Source organism: Corvus kubaryi, unplaced genomic scaffold (genome assembly GCF_017639235.1).
Source record: "Corvus kubaryi isolate FWS band 111438036 unplaced genomic scaffold, C.kubaryi_AGA036_p1.0 78, whole genome shotgun sequence".
NCBI lineage: Eukaryota > Metazoa > Chordata > Aves > Passeriformes > Corvidae > Corvus > Corvus kubaryi.
In genome coordinates this window covers 8,562,529-8,583,921 of record NW_024582065.1, presented here as the reverse complement: position 1 = coordinate 8,583,921, position 21,393 = coordinate 8,562,529, and the positions used below count along the sequence as shown (strand labels likewise).

Below are 21,393 nucleotides of genomic sequence, written 5' to 3'. Positions count from 1 at the left end.
GAGTAAAATACTGTTTGTCAGGGTCTCAAATGCGTGTAATCCTGAGGAGAGAAAAGCAAAGCAGTCCCAAACTCCTCAAAATAATTTCTGTAGCCATTTAGTAAAAAGTCCATGTGCAAAAGACGGCACAAAGAAGGTTTTGGTTTCTAAGATGTGTTCAAACGTGGGATCTACAGCTGCTGTTTAATGTTTTCTTCTTTGTAACAAACCCCACCATTTGTGTTCCTCCCATATTACATACAAGCTTTATTGTATTAAATATAATCAAAGCAAGGAGTAGGGTCAATGACTGGTCATGATTGTTTTCGGAAATTATTGCACAACTAATTGGTTATTAACATCATTTCCTCGTTAACATACATCCTGCTGGAGGAAGGAGCTCTTGAAGGCATTGAAGGCACTGAACTTGCTCTGTTTCAGACACATTCCTCACACATCCACGTCTGCCATTGCTCTCTGCAGGGGATCCACAGCCCAGTAGTCATCGTCCCAGCCCAGGAACCATCCCGAGAAGGTGGGAGGCTCGAAGCCCTGTTTGACGATGGTCACTGGGGTCCTCTTGTCCCGCGTGGATGGGTCTGTGTCAATGTAGCGTTTGGCTGGGGACACAGAGAGGGGATCTCACTGAGCACCAGGCCTGCAGAGCAGCAGCTAAACTGGGCCTAAATGGCTGCCAGAGAGGCAGCTTCACACTGGCCATTTAAACAAAAATACCCACTGAAACTTTGTACCCTGTGGTTTTATCTATGCCTGTTAGAATATAAATTGCCTGAGTCATGATCAGACAGTGGGAAAATGAGAAAGGGATAGCTCAGAGAGGAAAATGTGACATTACCAGATTTCAGTGCCTCAGTCTTTTCTTCTTCTTGGGCATCTTTCCCAATCCATACAAAGACCTAAAGATAAAAATACGCATACTAATTACTTCAGCAACAACCAATCTCTTTATGAAGGGATAATTTAGACGAAGCCTCAGTGAACAGAGTGTGACACAAACCAGAAAATTCTCATATTGGTGTGCCTGACCAAAGCTATTGGTCAATAATGAGAATTTTTTTTGCCTGCATTTTATCTCCATGAATTGTAGATCCTTGAACAAATTCTATGCCAGCTTAACATCAGGGGAAAGCAGCAGATGTTTGAACATTTCTCCATAAAATACCAAAATTCATCTCCGAGTTGCCTCGTGGCTGATTTGTGCTGAATCTGTAATACAGCAGCACTTCTGGCTATTGTGGTTCAGGTCTCCACCTAGAGCCAATCTGTGCCTACTCTTTGCTCCTCTTGTTCCCCTGGGAATGTGACGCACCTGATCCCACGTGTCGAGGAGCATCACATCATCTGTGGCAAGGTCATCCTGAGTCAGATCTCCAGGAACTTCTTCAATCTGGAAAACAGAGGGTTAAGATGAGCACGGGCTTCAAGAATCACTACCTTACTGACATGAAGAAAGATCAGGTGTAACCCCTGGTGGGGCGCTCAGAGCAGCTGGGCCTGAGCTTCTCCCAGCCCTGCCAGGTGGATGTTGAACAAATGCCCCCAGACACTCACGGTGAAGCGCCCGCTCTTGTTGGAGCACGCGAAGAGACGCGGGGGGTGAGTGTCCATCTTCTTGTCCTTGAGCCGGGGCGAGGTGCGGTACGGAGCTTTGCCACCCAAGGCTGCCCAGAAATTGTCTGCAAAACAGAAAGAGAGACTGATGAGAAAGAGAACAGAAAGAGAACAGAAACAGAAAGAGAACTTCCTGTTCATGGAACCCACATCGGGGTTGTAGTTTGGGTAGGACTTGAAGCATTCTTCTGGCTCAGAAAGTCCCAAGGGCCTACAGACATGAAAGCACTGTTAAACACCGAGAATACCCTGGAGAAGCCCCTCTGTGCCCATGTCCGTATCTCCTTGTTCTGGGAGACAAAATATCCATGAAATAACTGCTGAGGATGTGCAGCTACACAGAAACGATCCCAGACTCCACCGTGGCCCCCTCACCTGGCTCTCTACCCTCAGCAACCTGTACTGGGCGAGCTCCCAGTATCTTCAGCAGCTCCTGTGCTCCCGATTTCTCAGCATTGCTGGCTCCTTGGCCAACCCACAGGTAGGCAGCAGTGGGAGTTTTCAGGACAAAGGCATCATTGGAGTTCAGCTGGCTGGCTGTAGGATCCAGCTGAAAAGAAGGAACATTGCAGGTGTCAGATGTAACCATCCTCTACACAGAGCCTGTTACTTCAAAATCAAACCAGAGCCTATAGTTGAATAAACAGCAAACAAGATACTCCATGTGAGCACGTCAGGCTGTCAGATGTGTTGTACCTTCCCCGTATCCCAGCAATGAGTTAGACTTTCCACACAGGAAGAGTAAATAACTGTTTCAGTGTGTGATTACAGGTACACACGACCTATGGCAGGAGTGCCTGGCTGTCATTGTGCCAGTCCTGGTGGTTATGGCAGCAGCTTTAGGAGCTCACCAGGGAGCCCATGGCAGAGCAGTCCCTGCTGCCAATGCTGATCAATCATTAACACCAACTCCTCTGTGTCAACAAGGACAGGCCTCTTGAAGCTGGAAACTTGGGAAGTTACTGCAGTCACAAACCACTGCCCTCTCCTCTCTAGGATTTAATCTCCCCCTTGTTGTCACACAGAGAGGTTTGTGTACATTTTCTCTCAGAGCAGTGGGGCTCTGAACCTGTGTCCTGGCCCAAGTTCCACTTCCATAGAGGGAATTGAACTCTTCAACTGGATCATGTTTCCATCATGGGCTGTCCACACATCACCAAGGCTGACTCGCCCTGCACATACCTCCACTGCTCTGGTGGCTCCGGAGGTGCTGGAGCGGACCTGGAACAGCCGCGTTGCTGCAGGGGCTGTCTGGCCTCCTTCCCGCGAGGTTCCACCCTTGTAAACAATCAAGGGCTTTCCACCAAACATGCTCATCAGGTGAGGGGGCTCTTTCCCTTGCACTACTCGTTTCTGGAGAAAAAGAAACTTCCTGTCAGTTTTGAGGAGCACAAGATGTACCAGAAATGGCTTTTACAACCCGCTGTCGAGCTGGAATATTCACAGAGCACCCAGCTGAGCCAGGTGTTAATACATATACATTCTTTATTCCCTGCTGGGTTTTTCTCTTTACCTGCACGGGGCTGCCTCCCAGCTCCTCATCCAGCTGCACTGTGAGGAATGCAGAGGTTGCAATCTCATCCTGTGTGGAGTCGGCACCCTGCCTGGAGAACAAGGTCAAATCCCAGCTTCATTCTAAGCCTTTCTCTCCCCCCCACACACACACCTTACAGAGATCAAGAGGAGGTAAGGAAATCCTGTGTTACCCAATCTCTGCAGCACTTCATTCAATACAAAGGAGAAACTCCTTATCCTCTATTGTAGCACATCGAGTACAGGGGGAGATAAGAACCTTTCCTAGATAAGCAGCACTTTCCTAGATAAGCACAGCTTGATCCAAAGAAGGGAGTAACTACCAGTGGGGGAAAAAGGAAAAACTAAAAAAAGCTCACAGTTATTCCCTCCATTGTTCTACTTCAAATGAAACATCCCAGACCTCTGGTATTGTTTTGTTTGCAAGGGAAAGTTATCCAGGGTGAAATTTTATCTCCCAAGGTTCCTCTGAAAGAGGGAACCAGCAGTGATCGGTTTTCCAAGTGGACTTGCAGCCCCCGGGTTTCCTAACTTGCCCCAGGATAAGTCCCTTACCAGGTGTAAATGATCTGTCCCTGCTTCCCGTCGTGCTGGTAATCATACAGGATGATGTAGCTGTCCCCTCCGTAAAACTGCCCGTACGTGGCGGGGTCCACCGGCACCTTCTCGGAGCCTTCTATTCTCCAAATCTGGCGGGAGAGAAGCAGAGGCGCTGCAGAACGAGCCCATTCCCGGCACGCGTTATCCCCGAATTCCGCATCCCGGAGCTGGCGGTGCTGCCGCGCCCCCTGCCGGAACCTGGCAGGACAATTCCCACCGGCTCCAGCAGCTCGTCCCGAGCGCAGCTTTGAGGATTTCCGGGGCGGGTTTCATCAGGCAAACCTCGGCCGGGACCTCTGCGGGCTTCTGGACAGCCCCCAGCCCGTTCAAGCTCAACTCCAGCCCTGCTTCTGTGCTCAAAGTCATGAACCCAGGTGCTCCAAGACATTCACCCCTCACATACGTGATGGCAACAGGGAGAGTAACCAGGAGGAGGAGGAATAAATCCATGTCCACAGTGTTGGGAAATAGTGGAGTCAGAATCAACCCCTTACCTGCAGGGCTTTCAAGACCCTGATGGTATTTCTGGTGCCAGAAATTCCCCCAGCAGTTACAAGACCTCAGTGTTGATGACTCTCCAGCCCCCTCTTGTCTCGCTGCTCTTGCAGCAATGCCATTAAGTAGCAAAGAAAAGTTTGGAAACCTTCCCAAAGGGATTGTGCCACTGCTGACCTGTTTCTTGCCAGAGCCATCATCCTCCATGCCGTGCTGGGCAGCCATGGCCTTGGAGCTGTGCAGGGTGGCCGCGTCGAAAGGGACCTGCTCGATCTTGGCAACGTGGCCAGAAACGTGAGGCTGCCCCAGCCCTTCTGTCTGGTCCTTGTCTCGCCAGTTCTTGAAGAATTGCTTGAACAAAGGTGTCTCACCACTTTCAGGGAGGACTTGGATCTGAAATGAATGAGCCTTTAGAAGCATCTCCCTAAGAACAGCAGGTTTATCTACTCCTTTTTTCCTCTTTGGAGGGGTCATGGAAAAGGTAAAAGAGCGTCCAAGAGGAAGAAACTTTAACTACCAGCTGTATTGGGGTAAATGCTGGTTTAGGCCAGGAGCACCACGGCAGAATCTCCCAAAACAGAGCAGATCACCCACAACAGGAGCTACTTGAGAGACTGACGGGGACAAGTCACCTGAGCCATCCCTGCTCTGCAGCCCCTGGCCCGTGGGGCAGAAAAGTGACCCCAGTGCTTGGGGCTGCCACAGGTCCTTACCTGGGTGTGTTTGGGATAGCCCATCTTGTCAATGAACTCTGAGGCTGTTTTCAGTGCTGCCTTCTTCTCTTCAGAGTTGGCACCTTTGCCTTTAAAGAAAATAGACAGAAAAGGGGTCCGATTTTTTTTACCCAGAGAAGAAACTGTCCCAAATACCTTCTGCAAAAGTAGAAGGGCCCAGCCTTCCAGATGCCAAATAGCAAATGGCAATTGTTCAATCTCTTTCGTGCCTGTTGTGATGGCTGAGAGAGAACAACTGCCTTTCTACTTATGATATTAATTATCTTCTCCCTGGTTCTCTCTGGTACCTTTCCAAACAAAGATCTTTCCATCTGTGCCATGGTCCAGGATGAAGCAGTCATCAGTACTCAGGGCTGCCTGGGAGAAGGGGTTCTCATCTGCCACCAGGGACACTGCCATGTTCCCAGCCCCATTGGAGACCTGTGACAACACAGCATGGAGGTCACATAAGGCACCCTCTGCTTCCTCCTGCTCCATGGCCATAGCTCAGAACTCAGGGAGGGGAAGGGAAATCCATTTGAATGCACTGGCTGCTGCAGGCACTATTGTTTTCAAACAGGATACCTCTGACACAGCAACAGTATAGCAAAAATATAACACTTACTCCGAAAATTTCAAGTATTTCGAGCAAAGCAGATACTGCTGGGACCAAACAGAGATTGGACCAAAATGGTAAATGTCCTCAGCACAAAAGCAAACCAACTGCACATAGGGACTGGAGGGTAACTGAGAACAGCCTCCCTCTATCAAGTGGGGTTAAAAGTCTGAGTTCCTCTACTGACTAATGCATAAAGTGCCACATAACAAACCATCTTGGCAGATATTCACCCCATGGATATCAGAGGCTGCTTAGAGAAGATTCCTTCCAAAAAGTCTTGGACATTCTTCTCCAACTCACACAGCTGATGTCAAGTGGCACCTTCCAAGTCATTGCTTCATCTGGGTGTTAGAAAGGGGCAGGTCCTGCTTCTCAGGCTCACTGTTTCTGGTTCTTTCCTGTCACCTTCATAACACAATGCCTGACAGCAAAAAAGGAAAACTCCCTTTTTCCCTCATTTGTCTCACACTCCACCTTTCTCTCAAAAATTCCTGAAAGTCCCAGCTGTCTCACTAGTCAAAAGTGGTGACAAACACAACAGAAAGTACATGGACATGTGGTGTAAAGTACATGGACATGTTCATACACAAAACTTGTTAAGAAGCAGAGTGAGGCAAGAGTAGGACTCAGAGCAGCTCAGCTCCTCTCTGCTATTCCACCTCCATCTAATTTCACAAAGATCAGTCCACTCTCCCCAGGGTTATGTCAGGGTTCCTTGTTACCTTGTAGAGCTTCGCCAGCTTCCTGTTGGCTGTGTCGGTTTTGGTCTCATCAGGAGCCCCTGCTGGCAAACTGGGCTTTGGTCCCAGGACCTGTGAGGGAGAGAAAAATCATTACCAGTCAGTCCCAAGAGGATCTTCCTTCCCAGGTGCTCCAGTCAAGAGAATGAGTAGAAGAGAATTCCAAACCAATCATGTAAATACACTCTGATGTCCCAGTGGGGCGGAGGACCAGGTCTGCATTGAGCTGTATTTACACTACAAACACTTCACATGTAAAGACACACCCCCCTTTCCTCCACACACAGCACTTCCCACTCCAGCACTGACAAATGGACAAAGGGAATAACCTGGAGCATTTCCTCCCGCTCGGATCCCTCCTCTGACACGTAGACCTTGGCGCGCCCGTTGCGCTCATTGTCCCGGATTCCCTTGGCCAGCACCGTGGCCTTCAGCCGCTCCTGGCGGTTGCTGTCGGAGCCACACCATTGGAAGATGTTCTGGGGGAAAGAGAAAGTCACCGTCAGAGCTTGACAACTCCTCTCTAGATGAGACAGGGCTCAGCTGGGACTGAACAGTGTCAGCGTTTCAGGATGCTCAGCACTGAGATGGCTTCAACTGAGTGGGGAAAAAACCTTCCGTAAAATGTCAGACACCTCCTGCCCCCGGGATTCTGCCAAACCTGCCTTTGACATGGTACTCACACTGCCCAGGTCCAGGATGAAACAGTCCCCTGTGTTGAAGCTGTCCCAGCTCACAGGGACCTCTGTGGCCCGGACCGTTCGCCTGCCTTTGACCTGCAGCAGCCTCTGCACAGTGACCTCGTTGGGAACCACGTGTCTGAAGCCAGAAGCCACACCACCAGCCTGAGGGGAAACACAGGAGCAAGGATTCACACTAGGACTGGAGGGAAGAGTGTATTCCCATCTGCATAACATGTCCTGCCTACCAGAAATTATCCCAAGCTCAAGATTCACTTTCTCTGCTGATAAAGAGACACTGGGAATTATTTATCAGTGCAGGCAACAGGACCTATGTCAGTTATCCTCAAAAAAAGCACAACTACGCTTAAATGAATGAAAATAACAACAAATGAGTGTGAAATAAAACAGAAAGATCAGGAAAGTCTCAGACGTGAGGCAATGTGAGCACTTTGCAAGCATGTGACCTGATATCACTTTGCTTGTGCCTTTGGATTCCTAACAGATACAATTGCTCGACTGCATGTTTTCACTTCTATCCCACTTTATTGTGATGGCAGGGAGGAGTAACTCCCACTACTGTTCATCTCCTTTACCAAAACATTGCACATGCTGAGAGGGTGGGCTCAGCACAGAGACTGCAAGGTCAAACTGTTATGCAAGTGGGGAGAAATCAAATCTCCTGGGTAGGCGTTTCCCATTAACTTTGCTGCTTCTTAAATTCATTCCAGGTGCCTTGGGACTGTTCTTTCCTCTGCCTCTCAAAGAAAAACAAAACCTTGATTCCTAAAACTTTCTGGGGTTTTTATTGTGTATTATTAATTCAGCCAAATCTCTCCCACTGGGATCTGCTGTTCTCCACCCTGTGCAGTTCTAAGTCATTGAGAACATCTGGCTGAGAATGGGTTTTGAACAACCGGAAAAAAGGCAATTCTCACTCTCCTGGGAATTGGGCAGGATGCCATTTCTTGCAGACTAGGTTCTGTTATCACCCACCTTGTATTTGATGCCAGATTTGAAGTAGCCCAGGAAGGTGGGGGACTCGTGGCCCTGCACCTCACGGTGCTGCACAGCCTTTCCCTGCAGGTGCTCATCCATCTGCACAGTGAAGATGGCAGCAGCCCCACGCTCATCCTGAGAGCTTTCATCACCTGAAACATTGAGAGAGACACTGGGAGGGAATGCAGGGTCTGCCTCTGCATTCAACTGTGCAAACACACAGGGAGAAAGCAGGTTTAACTGTGATACTGTCAAAGAGTCTGGGGTTTGCAGCCTGTGGGGAAAGCCTTGGCATGGTACTCTGTGACATGGACTGCAGAGGGCAGTTAGGAGAGGGAAAAATCCCACTCCCTGATCAGGAGGAACACACCTGACCTCCCTCCTTTCAGGCAGAAAGGATTTCAGCCAGCCCTTTCCCCTGAGATCTTGTCTTCCCTGTGAACCTCTGGAGAACAGGGACTTACCTGTGCTATTGCCCAGGACCAGCTGTTTTTACAAACAGAGGTGGCTGTACTCCCTATTGCAGAGACCATGCAAATATCTGAGGTGAGTAGGGCTATTTACAGCCAGAACTGCATTCTCACTGTTCTGCTTTTTATTTCCTTGGGTAACATTAACTGGCCATGGTGGTGCAGTCAGGCTCAGGGGTCCCTCTGGGCTCCCAGTTCCACAGGGACACTCCCAGCACTCACCCAACCAGAAATGCAGGTCGTACTGGAGGTTCCCGCTGCGCTGCTTGATGGTGTTCAGCACCAGGTAGGAATCTCCAGTGAAGAAGTCTCCATACAGGTTTTTTGGCACTGGGACCAAATCAAATTTCTCGACCCTCCAGATCTGAAGGCCGGGTTCCTTCCCAGCCTTCAAAAACTCTGCGTGTTCCACCATGGTGACAGGCTGGGGGCGAGACAGAGGATGCTGTTCAGCGTGCAGGACACAAGGAAGGATTTAATTTAAGTTACTTCTCATCTCTTAATCTGTTGTGCCAGGCAAAAAGTGGAAAGATTCCTTTTTTCTCGTGCACTGAGTTTTGAAGGGGGAAAAAAAAAGGATGGGTGTGGAAAGAATCGCTCTCTATTGCTCAGCTTATTTTCACTTCCAATCACCTCTAATTCCTGGTTTATTCCTGACTTTTCCTCTTCTAAACTCTATTGTCTCTCTGGATTTTAATCTCTATATTTTCCTTACTAATTTATAACTTTTCAGTATGACACATAAGTGAAGTTTGACATTCCAGGCTGTTGGAAAGAAACCCCTTTTAACTCCACATGTTGTACATCCTGCACAAACATGATTTACAGGTTTTCTAAATCCAAATGGAAAATGCTGTGAGTATCATTGAAGATTTAGGTAATTAACAGGTTTCTCGAAGCTTTTCCATTCTTACCTGTTACTTTGACTGCTCCCTTGCAGGAATTACATTAACTTACACAACATCCTGTCCTAAGGACATTGCAATTTTGGTTTAATATGTTTCTTGCCATACTTATGCAATATATTAACATGGTGCAATATCCTTTTTTTTTAAACAAACATAATGAACACTTTCCTCTCTTGTAAAAGAATTCACTTTGATAATTCTGAAAGGAAATAGAACATTTCTGGTGTATTGGCAATGAAGTCTGTCCATCGATCACACCACACCTTTGACTGCTATCAGGTAGCAGGGAAGAAAACATTGCAATATTATAGCAGAAGCATTCAATACTTTGACAAAGAAGATGGTTCACAGCAGCTGATGGACAAAAGTAAAATATGCTCAGCTTTCAAGGCAGAAACAAAGAATGTTACAAACTAGAAAGCAAAATAGTAAGTTAGGTACCAAAGCAATTCCTAAGCTGAAATCAAGTATCAAAGATGGAAAATAATTAACTTTATCATCAGGATTCCAGTCAGACTGAATCCTCCCAAATTCCCACTAAAACCTGGACAAAACCCTGACAAAGAGTTAAAGGAGAGTGACTCCTGTAAGTAGTTGGAAACCAGAAGTTTTTCAGTGTTTAATTGTGATGTTAATCACTTACCACAGCTGAAAGCACAACAGCTGCTGTAACAACATATCCAAGCCCTGCCACAGACATGGAGCTGACACAGCTCAGCTTCAGAGCCATTGTGCAGAAAATGGTGAGGAAAAGATAATTGAAGTCCTTTCTGCCCATTTCTACGAGCAAATGGGCTTCTCCCTTCTCCCGCAGAGGCTGTGGGGAGTCCCAGCTCCCTGCTCCTCTCGCTGCTGGGGAAGATGAAGGGCAGAAGCCAATCTTTTATCGGGGACAAACACACCCACCCCCTCGGCAGCACAGGGGCGTAACGTGTTTGTGCAAACAATCCTGCTGGAATCCCAGAGCCTCCTCCAGCCCCTCGGAGAGCCTGCAGCCCAGCAGGCACTCACTGCACACAATGTGCTATCCATTACCGACAGCGCAGTGGGGGTCACACAAGGCCAAATATCCACTCACAGGGAGAAATTAAGAGACATCAGCAACAGAGGCAACATTTTGTCAGCTGAGAGCTGGGAAGTTGATGAGACACAGAGGAACAGCACGGCTGCTCCAGCTGGCAGCGGATGCAGGGAAAGAGACTTTGGAGAAGACAAGGATTCAACTGAGCAACCTGAGGATGGGGGAATGCACCCTCAGCTCCCTGAACTTGTCAGAGGAGCAGAGTTCAGCCCCTGCTTTGCACCTGAATGAACCTCCACACACGCCACTGTCAGAGTAGCAGCTCGGGGGAGGTTGGGGATGCACTGATGGATTTCAGCTCCCAGGTTCACAACAGAGCATTCAGAGTCTGGTAGGTGACAGAACAAAAGCTCATTCGGTAATTCAATAATTTCAATAGCAACACCCTGTGACAGGAACACAACAGCCATAAAACCTACTCAGCCCAAAGGAATTACAACAGGGCTGACTGTAGCATCCCAGTGATCTGGCACCAATAAAGAGATTATTCTCCCAGCCGTCTCACACTTCAGCAAGTTCATCTATCACATTTCCCAAGTGTTTGCAGTGAGTGAGCCGTGCAGGAAGCTTTCCCTGTGGCCCTCAGGAACAGAGCAGCCACACAATGTGGGGTTGTGCTCCTGGGCACTTTTGCTCTCAACACACCCAGGGGAGAATTACTGACAGGCTGAGCTTCCCACTGCCAGAATCTCTCAAAAGATGCTTAAATAAGGGGCCAAACCCTCCACCCACAGAAGTCCACAACAAAACTTCCACGAAGGAAAGAGCAGACGCTGCTTTGTGCTTTCTCCACTCTCCATGAGGATATTTTCTTTCCCTCTCTCCTGAGAACACTCTGCTGCTCTCTTATCCAAGCTGATGCATTTTAATTTGAAATGTCACCTTGGCAATGTACCTTTGAAAATTTCACTGGAAATTCTCAAACTGAAATAGACAATAAAAGCAATGTGCTAGTCCTGCTGGTATTTCTGATCTCTGTGAAGGAAGTTCAGAGTGTCAGAGGTCTAAGTCAGTGGAAAACATGTTGGAACCTTGACTCCAAGGAAGGCAGCTGGGAAAGGCTTTGGCAGCTGCAGCAAACCCAAACCAAAATAACTGGGTTGCATAACATTAGAAAGAGATGGGTCCTTTCCAAATGGAAAAATACTCTGGACTTTTTATTACTAAATTAAATACCTGTATAGTGCCACACCTGGGCAAACCTCACAGACTGAAGGCAAAAAGACCTGGGATAATCTTCTTTGTTAACATCCCACTGTAGGAGATAATGTAATCTGCAGATATATGCAGATACAATATTTTTGAAAAGCAATTTATTTAGTCTTCTAATTGATTTGGTATTTTGTAAGTCCAAGCTTGCATTGCCAATGAGCTGCAGTACGTAAATACAGGCAAAAAATGGAAAGAGGGCTACAGTGCATAAATTGTATATTATAGTGCTCTTTCGTAAAATTAATTAATCTGAGCCATTCCCGGAGGGAATAGGTGTAAATCTACCCCAACAGCTGGTTTGGGTTATTACTGCTGGCAGCAAGTGTTGCATTGTTAAATCAAGCCCCAGAAATGTTTGCTCTGGACATGGTTCTGAGGCATTTGCCAGCTGAGATCGCCAGGGCCCTACTGAAAAGGGTGTCTCCTGATGGAGACATGGCAAATAGGCACTCTTCAAGCTGCTGATAATAAAAGTGTCCAGTTCAGTCCCAGAAAGGGTGCTACGCACAGCCAACATCTTGTGCAAAGGAAAGTTGTTTAAGGAAAACAAGGAAAGGGGTTGGAATACAAGATTTCAGTGCAGATGGATCAGCTAAATGACACTTGGCTGCATAGTGATAAAAACGAGAACTTAGGAAAATTGGTCCAACGATTTGAGCAACCATTGGAAGACAACAAGTTCATTATGGTCTCCAGATGTGCAGTCACACCACCAGGACAGGCCAGCCTGGGAATGCCCTGGGATGGAGTCTGGCCTACAGGAACAATTCCAGGGATTTGCTCCTGGGCACCCAACACGAAAGGCGCCACTCGGTACGCGAGGGAAGCGCACGCTGATCAAAGTCACAGACCAATGGCAGCCTGGAGCTGCTGCTCCAGGGAAGTGTGAAACGATCTCCTCGAAGCTGGAAGCTGTTTGCTTCAGGGCAAAGGCCAGAAAAGGCAGAGAGGCCCCCAGTCCCCCTGCTCAGCAATCCTGATACTGCTGTGCACCCTCCCAGTGCTGTGCTGTGCAAGCCCTGGCTGCTGCTGCTGCTTCCACCACCTCTGATCTGGGCCTCAGCTCTTGTCTCTCCTGGTATCCAACCCAAACCACCTTTCCTATTTTCATCCTGCAACTTGTAACAAACAGCTCTCTTTGCCTCCCTCCCTGAATTCTTCATTTCTGCTCTGCTTATTCATCCCTGTCGCTGTGCCTCCCCCTCATCTGTCACAGTCACCTATGCCCCCACAGACTGACACCAGCAGCACTTTGGCCATTTGTCTTTACCCTCCTCCGAATTTCTGCCCAGGAGCTGCCCAGTTCTGCACCACCCAGCACAACCATACTGAGAGGAATGTCCTGCTCCCTTCAGGAGTAACCTGTGGACATTGAGCCTGGAATCTCTTACTCTACCTCATCACGCTGCAAAATCCATTGCAGGGAATAATTAATGTGTGGTTCCTCCACATCAAATACACTCTCACATCTTCACATCTACCACCATCTAAAGCTTAATGATGTATCTAAAGTAACTTTCTACAAGATAATATCATCCAACACTCACAGCAGGGAAAGAAGGAAAATCTTTATTTCATTCAGTAACTAGCCACTAACAAGAGAAAAATGAGCACAGCATTTTTTGGGAGGCCCAGTTAACTTGTAATAATTTGTGGCAATTCACACCTGAATATACCCACAAATATAGTCAGGGCTTACCTGCACAGGGCTGCTCAGGAAAGCTTGGCTGAATTAAATGAGACAGAAACAAGGCTAGGCCACATCCCCATGTGGTTGTGCTCATTTGCAGCTCTGGTGTCGACTCATGATGGGTTCAGATAATTTGTCTAAATTTGCTGCATAAACAAACCCCACACAGGAAGGGCTGCAGCCAACATGACATTTCACCACAGAGCATCCAAACCACCTGCTGCTCACTGCTGGACCAATTCATGCCTTTCTACATGGCAAAGGATGTATTTTTTATTTTAACAGATGACACTTGCAGAATATCAAAATAACTTGCAAATACAGACTGAATTTCTTAAATATGAGGAGAACAGTAAATCTGAGTAGAGTCTGTATCCACATTACAGTCATGCTGCAAAAATGCCCCTTGTGCACCAATCCTTCTAGTACCTTGGGGGCAAACATTTGCATTTCCACCCAACTAACTCTCTCTTTCCTTTTATTTATTTGCCAAACATTGTCTGGAGAATATGAACTGCTCCAAATAAATAACAATATATGTCCTCAAAAGAAGAAAGCCTCCCTTATCTCACAGCATTCCAGACCTCCTATACCAAGTGCCAGAAGAGGTAAATCACCACTTTATTTCTGCTGCAACAACAGGAAAACCCTAAATCCTTGTTTTGCAAGAGGCAAAGGAGTATAATCGTCCTGGCATGATCAATCCCAGGAAATCTACACGTTGTACTTGCCACAGTAACACCCCAGAGCAAGGGCTGCATTCTCCAGGTCTGAAATAGTGACACTGAAGAGATCACATAAACAAGAACCCCAGTAAAGTTATTTGCTTGCTTCAGGTTCAGCTCTTTATGCACGTTGAACACAATCCACACTGTCTGATTACCCACGTAGCCATTTCTTTATTCTCTGATCTGCTGCTGACTCGTAAAAACTCTGATGAATTAACAAAGATTGTGAGAATGAACAGCACAGGATCACTCAAGTTCTGACAATCCAAAACTCAGGACATGATGCTGCTGAACACAGAGAAAGTTTAGCACAGGATCCACAGCGATGACAGCACACCCTGAAAATGGAAATACTTGTTTATTCCTTCCGCTTCCCTGCCAAACCAGTATAGAATATCAGTAATTCTTCAGTAAACCATTGAAAATAACTCTGCCAGGACTTCAGCTTTGTTACCAAGGGGACAGGCACTGGAAAATATCTAAAGTGATGGATTAGCTCAGTTTTCAGTCTCCAGACAGCCCTAAATTCATATATACACAAAACTAAACCCATCTCCTTTCTTTCCATCCCTTGAAGAAGCCAGCAAACAAAGGTTATTTGGGATAAGAAAAAATTGGCATGGGAGAGCCTCCCCTGCCCCAGCCATGGTGACTCCATGAACTATTTCAGCTCCCTGTATGAGGAGCAGCACAGTTAATGGCATTCCCAGCAGCTACATCTTAACAGAAAAGCCACAAATCCAAAAAAATTCGAACTGAGTTGCCTAACTCAGATCAAGAGTCCAGGACACAAAGTCCAGCATTAGCTGTACAACTGGCAAGTAGGTTTTTTTGCATGTTAAGATTCCTACTAAACCACTTTAGCAAATTAGAAGGCCCAGAAGATTTGAGTATTGTTCACTTTTTCCAGCTGTTTGTTTGCACTATGAGTCACATCAGTTCTATTCTGGTCTCTGTACCTTTTGAATACAACCCATTTAGTAAACACAGAGCTTTCAGCCCGATGCACCCAGGCTGAAAACTTCAACACAAAAACCTGAGTTTCTTCTCAGTTGCAGTGATGTAAACCGGGGAGAATATTACTTCCATGGGAGAAAGCTTTGGAGATTAGGCAGGTTTGCCATCTGAAACACACCCAGGGAAAATCTGCTGATACAATCAGCTGGTTAAGAGTCCTGCCTTGAGCATAAGTGAGAGCTGAATCATGCACTTAAACACACACAGCACAGGGAAGGCTGGATCAGTGGAAACCACCGACCACTGTCATTCACTGGGGAGCAAAAATAAATCCAGAATTATACTCCAACACAGATCATTGTTCAGTGCTGAAAAAATATTTAAGGAGTGCTTATGTAACACATAAGACATAAACCAGCACATTAAAATATGGCTACCTCCCCAAATTATGTTCCAGAGAGAGAGCTGCTGGTCACAGCCAGAACACATTAAGGGAGGCAGTGAAGACATGCCTGTGGTCAGCTGCAGGGAAATGACACAGATGTTCTTCCTCCAGTCTCCAGGTCCTGCCTGTTCAGGGGAAATCATCTGCAACTTTATGCAAACTCTTTTTCCCCAGAGAACAAGCTGAGACATTCCTCTGCAGCACAGAAGTTGTTCAATCCGTGATCCATAACCCAAAGAGGAACGGAGTAATACATTATTGCCAGAGAAAGGCTGGAAACCAGGAGAGATGGCCTAAACCAAGTCCAAAAAGGAAGCACAGAGTGTGGCCTTGCACTCCTCGTGCAGTATCGGGCCCGGGCAATGGGGTGAAAGGACTTGGAGTCATTGCTACACATAGGACAAGGGCAGGAGAGGTACAGGCAGGTGTTAGGGTTGAGTATAAGTAAGTAAAAAGCACATAAATGAATTTTGCTATTGCCACAGTGACATGGCACAGCAGGTCTGGTGTCACCACGGGGCCAGCGGGAGTCCTTCAGCTCCTGCCTTCCACATCAGCTCCACGCAGAATTCAACTTTCCGCATCAAAAACCCACACGGGACACAAAGCAACTCAGGATTAATAAAAATCAGTTCACTTAATAGACATTCAAAATCAATCCTTCTAGCTCAGAAAAGGTTCCAGGCTCCCGTGCTCACCTGCTGGCAGGGAACAGCCACAGACCTGTGTGACCCAAAGCTTCCTCCAGTCCTGCCCCAGCACACACAAGTGCTGGCAGCTTCTGCACATCTCCACCACCCTCCTCTTCAGGGGGAGACAGGACTCCTCCATTTCCCCATTTCCCATGATGTGGCTTCCTTCACAAACACCAACTTCCAAGTATACCAGTGTGGAAACGGAGTTATCAGTTCCCCTCTCCATCCTGTCCCAGTTCTCCTGACACATGCAGGTGTGGCCAGGTGTTAATGACTGTGGCTGAAGATGCAGATCTTCTCACTCAGGCTGTTCCCAGCTCCAGACCCAGGGAACGCAACCCGTGGGAGCAGCACAGCCCTGGCAGCAGGAATGCCCGGAGCACTCGGCTCCCATCCCGCCGGCACAGCCACAAGAGGGCAATGCTATAAACACACACGCCAGAACCATCCCTTCTTCCTCGGAGCTAAGTGATTAACAGAAGAGGGTTTAATTTTATCTCATTTCAAGCAGGATTCAGGCTTTGGTGTGGAGGAACCACAAGCATTGTCAGAGCAGAGAGCCCGAGAGAAGGAAAAGTCCTCACGGTGTCGGTGCCCACTGCAGCAGCCTCCGTCCATCTTGAGAGATCCCAGGATGATTCATTTCTTCCAGTGTTTTAAAGATGCTGTTTTGAATTGTAGCTGTACTTTTACTGCATGTGGAAACACTGAATAAATAACATATGTTTAAACTTTGGGTTTGGACGGTGTCCCACTGCCTGACTGCCCTAATACAGACAAACAGTTGTTTCTCCCACTCCAGTTGTGCTGGGACCTCAGCTGAGATCGGTTCCAGCTCTCCAGGTTCTCAGTGGGAGGTGAATGAGGAACAAAAAAGGGCAAAGGAAAGACCAAAACCACAGTCTATAGTCAGACAAGAACACTCTGAAACAGGCAAAAGGAAAAAAAATATATAAATCTTCAGAGTCCATACCATCTAAACCTTCCATCCAGACACCAGCACATCCCAAATTTTGATCACAAAAACCTGACAACCTGGAATATCCTGACTGAGAACACAACTGCTCACCAAGTCCCAAAGCTGGGAAAACTGAACCAAGTAAAATAAAGGTCGTTCTCCGGAGGGCAGTGGGAGATCGCCAGAATACCAACCAAATCAACCACTCCCAACGCCAGCGGCACCTCCAGGCTCCCTGCGCGTCCTGATCCAGCACGGCCATTCCACACTGGCATTTCCAGACAGCCCAGCAGTGCAAAGCACCCCAGAGCTCTGTTTAACTCCACTAATGTCAGAGCTCTATTTAACCTTGCAAATGCATCATTAGTGGATAATCAGAGATAAATACCTGGCCATCCTGCTGAGACAGGCTGTTACTGCCTTTCCTAACTTCTCCGACCACACTTTCCTTCCCTGAGCAGGTGGGAAGTACTGGGCTGACATTGAATGGACACTGTCTGGCCTGATTTCGTCTGTGATGGGATTTATCAGTGTCACATTAACAGGCAGCTCCGTTCCAGTGCCCTGGATACACCCCTGGATCAACAGGGTGCACACACCGATGGACACAGCCGGCCCTGGGCTGTCCAAGGGAAGCATTCCCAGCATTTCCCTGTGCCATGGGCACGTTCCAGCAGTGCAGCTGGCTCTGGAGGGTAGGAACACACTGCTGCAGGGGCAGACAGAGGCACCCAGCAGTGTCTGACAGCTGATAAGCGGCCTGATGAATCTGCTCTGGCAGTTGGTGCAGTTTGCTATCAGGGTGTAGGACACAGTGTAAATATTGAAAATCTGCCAACGTCTGCGACTTCCTGGGAAGCAGAGATGAGGCAGAGGCAAAACCTCTGAAATCCAGACCTGGGGCACACACAGCGCCCAGACACTCCCACCACCGGTTCATTTACCTTTGTCCTCCTCACTGAAATATCCGAACGAACCTTCAAGTCAGAAATCCCTGATCACGACACTTCCCGACTGCCAAAGTCACAAGGACAGGCCTGAGGAAAACTGCCTGAGCACTTTTCCATTCTCTTTGTGCAAACATCTGCTGTGAGACAGTGCTGAACCAGCGTGACAGCTCTGCTGTGGCCCGGGGCTGTCTCCGGCTGCATTCCCTTCTCCCACTGCTTTGTGGAGCCTCCTGCAGTAAAACACTTCCCGAACTGCCAAACCCCAGTGTTCAGCTCAATAGCTGTGCACTATCCCCACCTAGGGAGCTTGTGTCTGACACAGAAAAAATAGTTCCGGCATGGCTCAGAGCTGAGAACTCCAGCAAGTTTAGTGCTTTTAAGGGAAAAGGATTAATCATCCAGAGCATTTCTTTCCGATTCCCTCAGGCTTCTTAGTGTCTAAAGTGATTAATTAATGATTAAGAGACTGAAAAGACACACACTTGAACTAATGCTGTGAGAAGCAGAACAAATGAAGTGACAGAGGTACACAAAGAGCTGCACAAAAGCTTCACAAAAAAACTTGAGGTTTTCTTCCTAATGCAAAACCTCAGTGACCTCTGAAAGCCACTGCACAAGACATCTTTTGAGTCTTGAGTTTAAAAGGATCCAAAAGAGATTAGAAGTAAACATATGAAATATCAATATATACAATTTTCTTTTCAGCTGAAATTGTTAGAAGAGATATCAAATACCCGGCCCGGAGTACCAGACAATCACTAACCAACACAAATAATACACATCTCGTTACAGACAAATTGTCTGTATCAGACTCTTCCGCCTTTTCGGGAAAAACATTTGATAATAATCAGGCAGAGGCAGAGACATACTCAGAACTTGATTATTCACATGATAATTCCCGAGTGCTGTGGAAGGGAACAGAAATCAAGAGCTTCTCTCTAGGCAGTAGTTACTGTGCCCAAGCTACTTCGTATCTGTGTTTAACCATGTTCTGCTTTACTGCAACCAAGCTGCAACACTTGATCACCTCAGCTTAAAGAACAAAAAAAAGTTTCTTTAGGTCTCCAGATTCCAAAGTAAAACAGGGCAATAGTTGTTTTGTGAAGTGGCACATTTCTGCCCAAAATCCTCTTTCCCATACATGCCACTCGGTAGCAACACTAATGTCTGGGACTGGGATTAAAATGGAAGCTTGTATTTGTAAGTGAGCTGAAAGCAGATAGCAATCCTGAGCACTACATACGTCACAGGGCTATTTTAAAAATGGTTTGGTTCCCACCAGAATTCTGTAAAACATCCAAGCTACAACAAAAAGTTGTTTTATCTGAATTTGGGATGGGGGAAAGCATTGGCTCAGTCTGGGTCAGCAGTTGAACCTGCTGCTCCTTGCTCCAGAGGAAGGTCCCTACCCCTTCCCTGGCACAGAGGCTCAGTGACACTGCTGCCCACACCACCACCTCAGGACGTGGCTGCAGCACTCCCAAAATTATATAAAGCATTACAAAAACAGCCCTGTACTGGAACAGATCAGGCAGCCTTTTAGCCAGAGCTGGCAGCAATCCCCCTGGTAACATTATCAGAGCCATGAACCTGGATTGCAGAGTGCTCCCATCGCTGCTTTGGTGATGAAAGGAACAAATTCACAAACGTGTTGGATTTGTGCCTGTAAAATCAAAGTTAAACTAGCAGCACCAGTAGCATTTTTGCTTTGTCACCCTTTCGACATTCAGAAGCAGCCAAAGATTTATGGCTGGTTCAATTTCCCCACTGTTTTCCCCATAGTACTGGAATTTCATCCAGCCAGAGAAAACCTCCACTCTGCCAAGAGCCGGAGTCATTCCTCTGGGGACACTGCAGGTACTCAGCTCTCACTAAAACTCATCTAAACTCTCAAATAACCACTGGAAAAATCTCTTCCTGTCTTAAAACATTTAACATTTCAGACGCTCACCATCCACCCTTGTCACCAACGAGGTGTGACTAAAATTCCCACCCTGTCTTCATGCTGAATTCCAGTGAAACCCTCAGAGCTGGAATTCCCACCACTCCAGCAAGTCTGGTGATGGTACAGATGAGCACTGACACCCTGGGATGGTGCCTGAGCATGGGCCAGCATTCCCATTATCCGCTCTGGAGATGGACAGAGTTCAACCAGAGCCTGAAACCACACCAAGCCCAGGCAGTGGGGTGGGCAGGGAGGCGGTGGCGATGCCAGCAGCACCCATCCCATGGAGCAGATATTAAACAGGGCTGACTTCTGCTTCTCTCTGCTCCTGCACAGGCTAAGCTTCCATCTCCCACCTCTCTGTGGCAGAAACTATGGAATAAACTGTCTCGTGGACAAAATAAACCAGTTGCAATAGCCTGTGAGAGACTCATTTCTCAGCACTCAGGTTTCGCTTCATTTTTCCAGATGGATGTTATAAGGTATTCCGTAAAACAGTTTGAGAAACCCAAAGGAGGAGAGGCATTTAAGGAACCCCCACCCCCTCTGACTCCAGAGCAGGACACCCTGAGCTGAGCCATGCTCTACTCCCACAAAGGAAATAAAGGAAAATTTTTTTTTTGCCGATAAACTTGCATCATGCAGAGTTGGTAGTGGAAAATGGAAATTGTAATGATCAGTAAGAAAAATAAGAGACTTAAGGGGAAACAATGCTAGTATCATCCTTGTTAGCAAAGTCGGATTTTTTACATCCAAAAGCAAATAACATTCAAAGCAGTTTTATTCCAAGAGGGATCTACTTACTAATGAGGCCTCCTTGAAACAAGTCATCCCCATAACTTTTTTTTTTAACACTCTTCCTAGGAAACATTTTAAATATGTTTTCAGTGTCTACATTTTTTGAATTTCTGTTCAAACAGAGCTTTCAAACATTCTTCCCCCAGGCAAAGAACAAAACAAACAAGCCCCCACTGTTCCCATCACCACTCGCACTGCTTTCACCGGCGTTCACAGGCGCACCGGACTTGGGGGGGGGCTCCTCCGCTCCCCGGCCCCGCCGGTGCCCGCCGGACGGGAACTGCTCCTCGGCGGCAGCGCTCCCGCGGAGCCCGGCACAGCCCGGCACAGCCCGGCAGATCCTCGCAGATGCCGCAGGAAACGCCCCGGGACGGGACCCGGGACCCCGGCCCCCTCCCTCCGTCCCTCCGAGCCCAGTTCCCTCCGCCCGGCCATGCGGCGAGGAGCCGGGGAAACGCCGGCAGCCGCTCCCGGCCCTACCTGGTGCTGGCACTCGCGGGCAGAGGCAGCTGCGGGGCCGGGCCGGGCAGGGCAGGGCAGGGCCGGGCAGGGCCGGGCAGAGCCGG

At 47.7% G+C, this 21,393-nt stretch overlaps 1 protein-coding gene across 3 annotated transcripts; it reads right to left on the bottom strand.

Annotated features, from left to right (window-relative positions):
• Positions 1-228: 228 nt before the first annotated feature.
• Positions 229-21,393, bottom strand: GSN (gelsolin). Of its 3 annotated transcripts, none has more exons than XM_042052775.1 (17): positions 21,308-21,393; positions 8,683-8,884; positions 7,988-8,142; positions 6,995-7,156; positions 6,641-6,790; positions 6,294-6,383; positions 5,261-5,393; positions 4,953-5,041; positions 4,417-4,632; positions 3,700-3,833; positions 3,125-3,215; positions 2,794-2,964; positions 1,987-2,161; positions 1,552-1,676; positions 1,310-1,387; positions 836-896; positions 229-599 (listed from the first exon to the last, which is right to left on the bottom strand). In XM_042052775.1, exons 2-17 carry the CDS (start codon positions 8,873-8,875, stop codon positions 430-432), a joined length of 2,193 nt encoding a protein of 730 aa, XP_041908709.1. In that variant the 5' UTR covers positions 8,876-8,884; positions 21,308-21,393; the 3' UTR covers positions 229-429. The 3 variants fall into 3 exon arrangements, with proteins under 3 accessions (XP_041908709.1, XP_041908708.1, XP_041908707.1); XM_042052774.1 differs by lacking the exon at positions 21,308-21,393 and adding an exon at positions 20,834-20,875; XM_042052773.1 differs by lacking the exon at positions 21,308-21,393 and adding an exon at positions 10,012-10,231.

Bases quoted from the DNA above. Each gene is read 5' to 3' on its own strand.
- GSN (XM_042052773.1), bottom strand. From the start codon at position 10,146: ATGGGCAGAAAGGACTTCAATTATCTTTTCCTCACCATTTTCTGCACA. The intron at 7,157-7,987 runs GTGGGTGATAAC...GTTTCCCCTCAG, and splicing joins AATCTGGCATCAAATACAAG to GCTGGTGGTGTGGCTTCTGG. The intron at 6,384-6,640 runs GTTATTCCCTTT...TCTCCCTCACAG, and splicing joins AGCGGGAGGAAATGCTCCAG to GTCCTGGGACCAAAGCCCAG.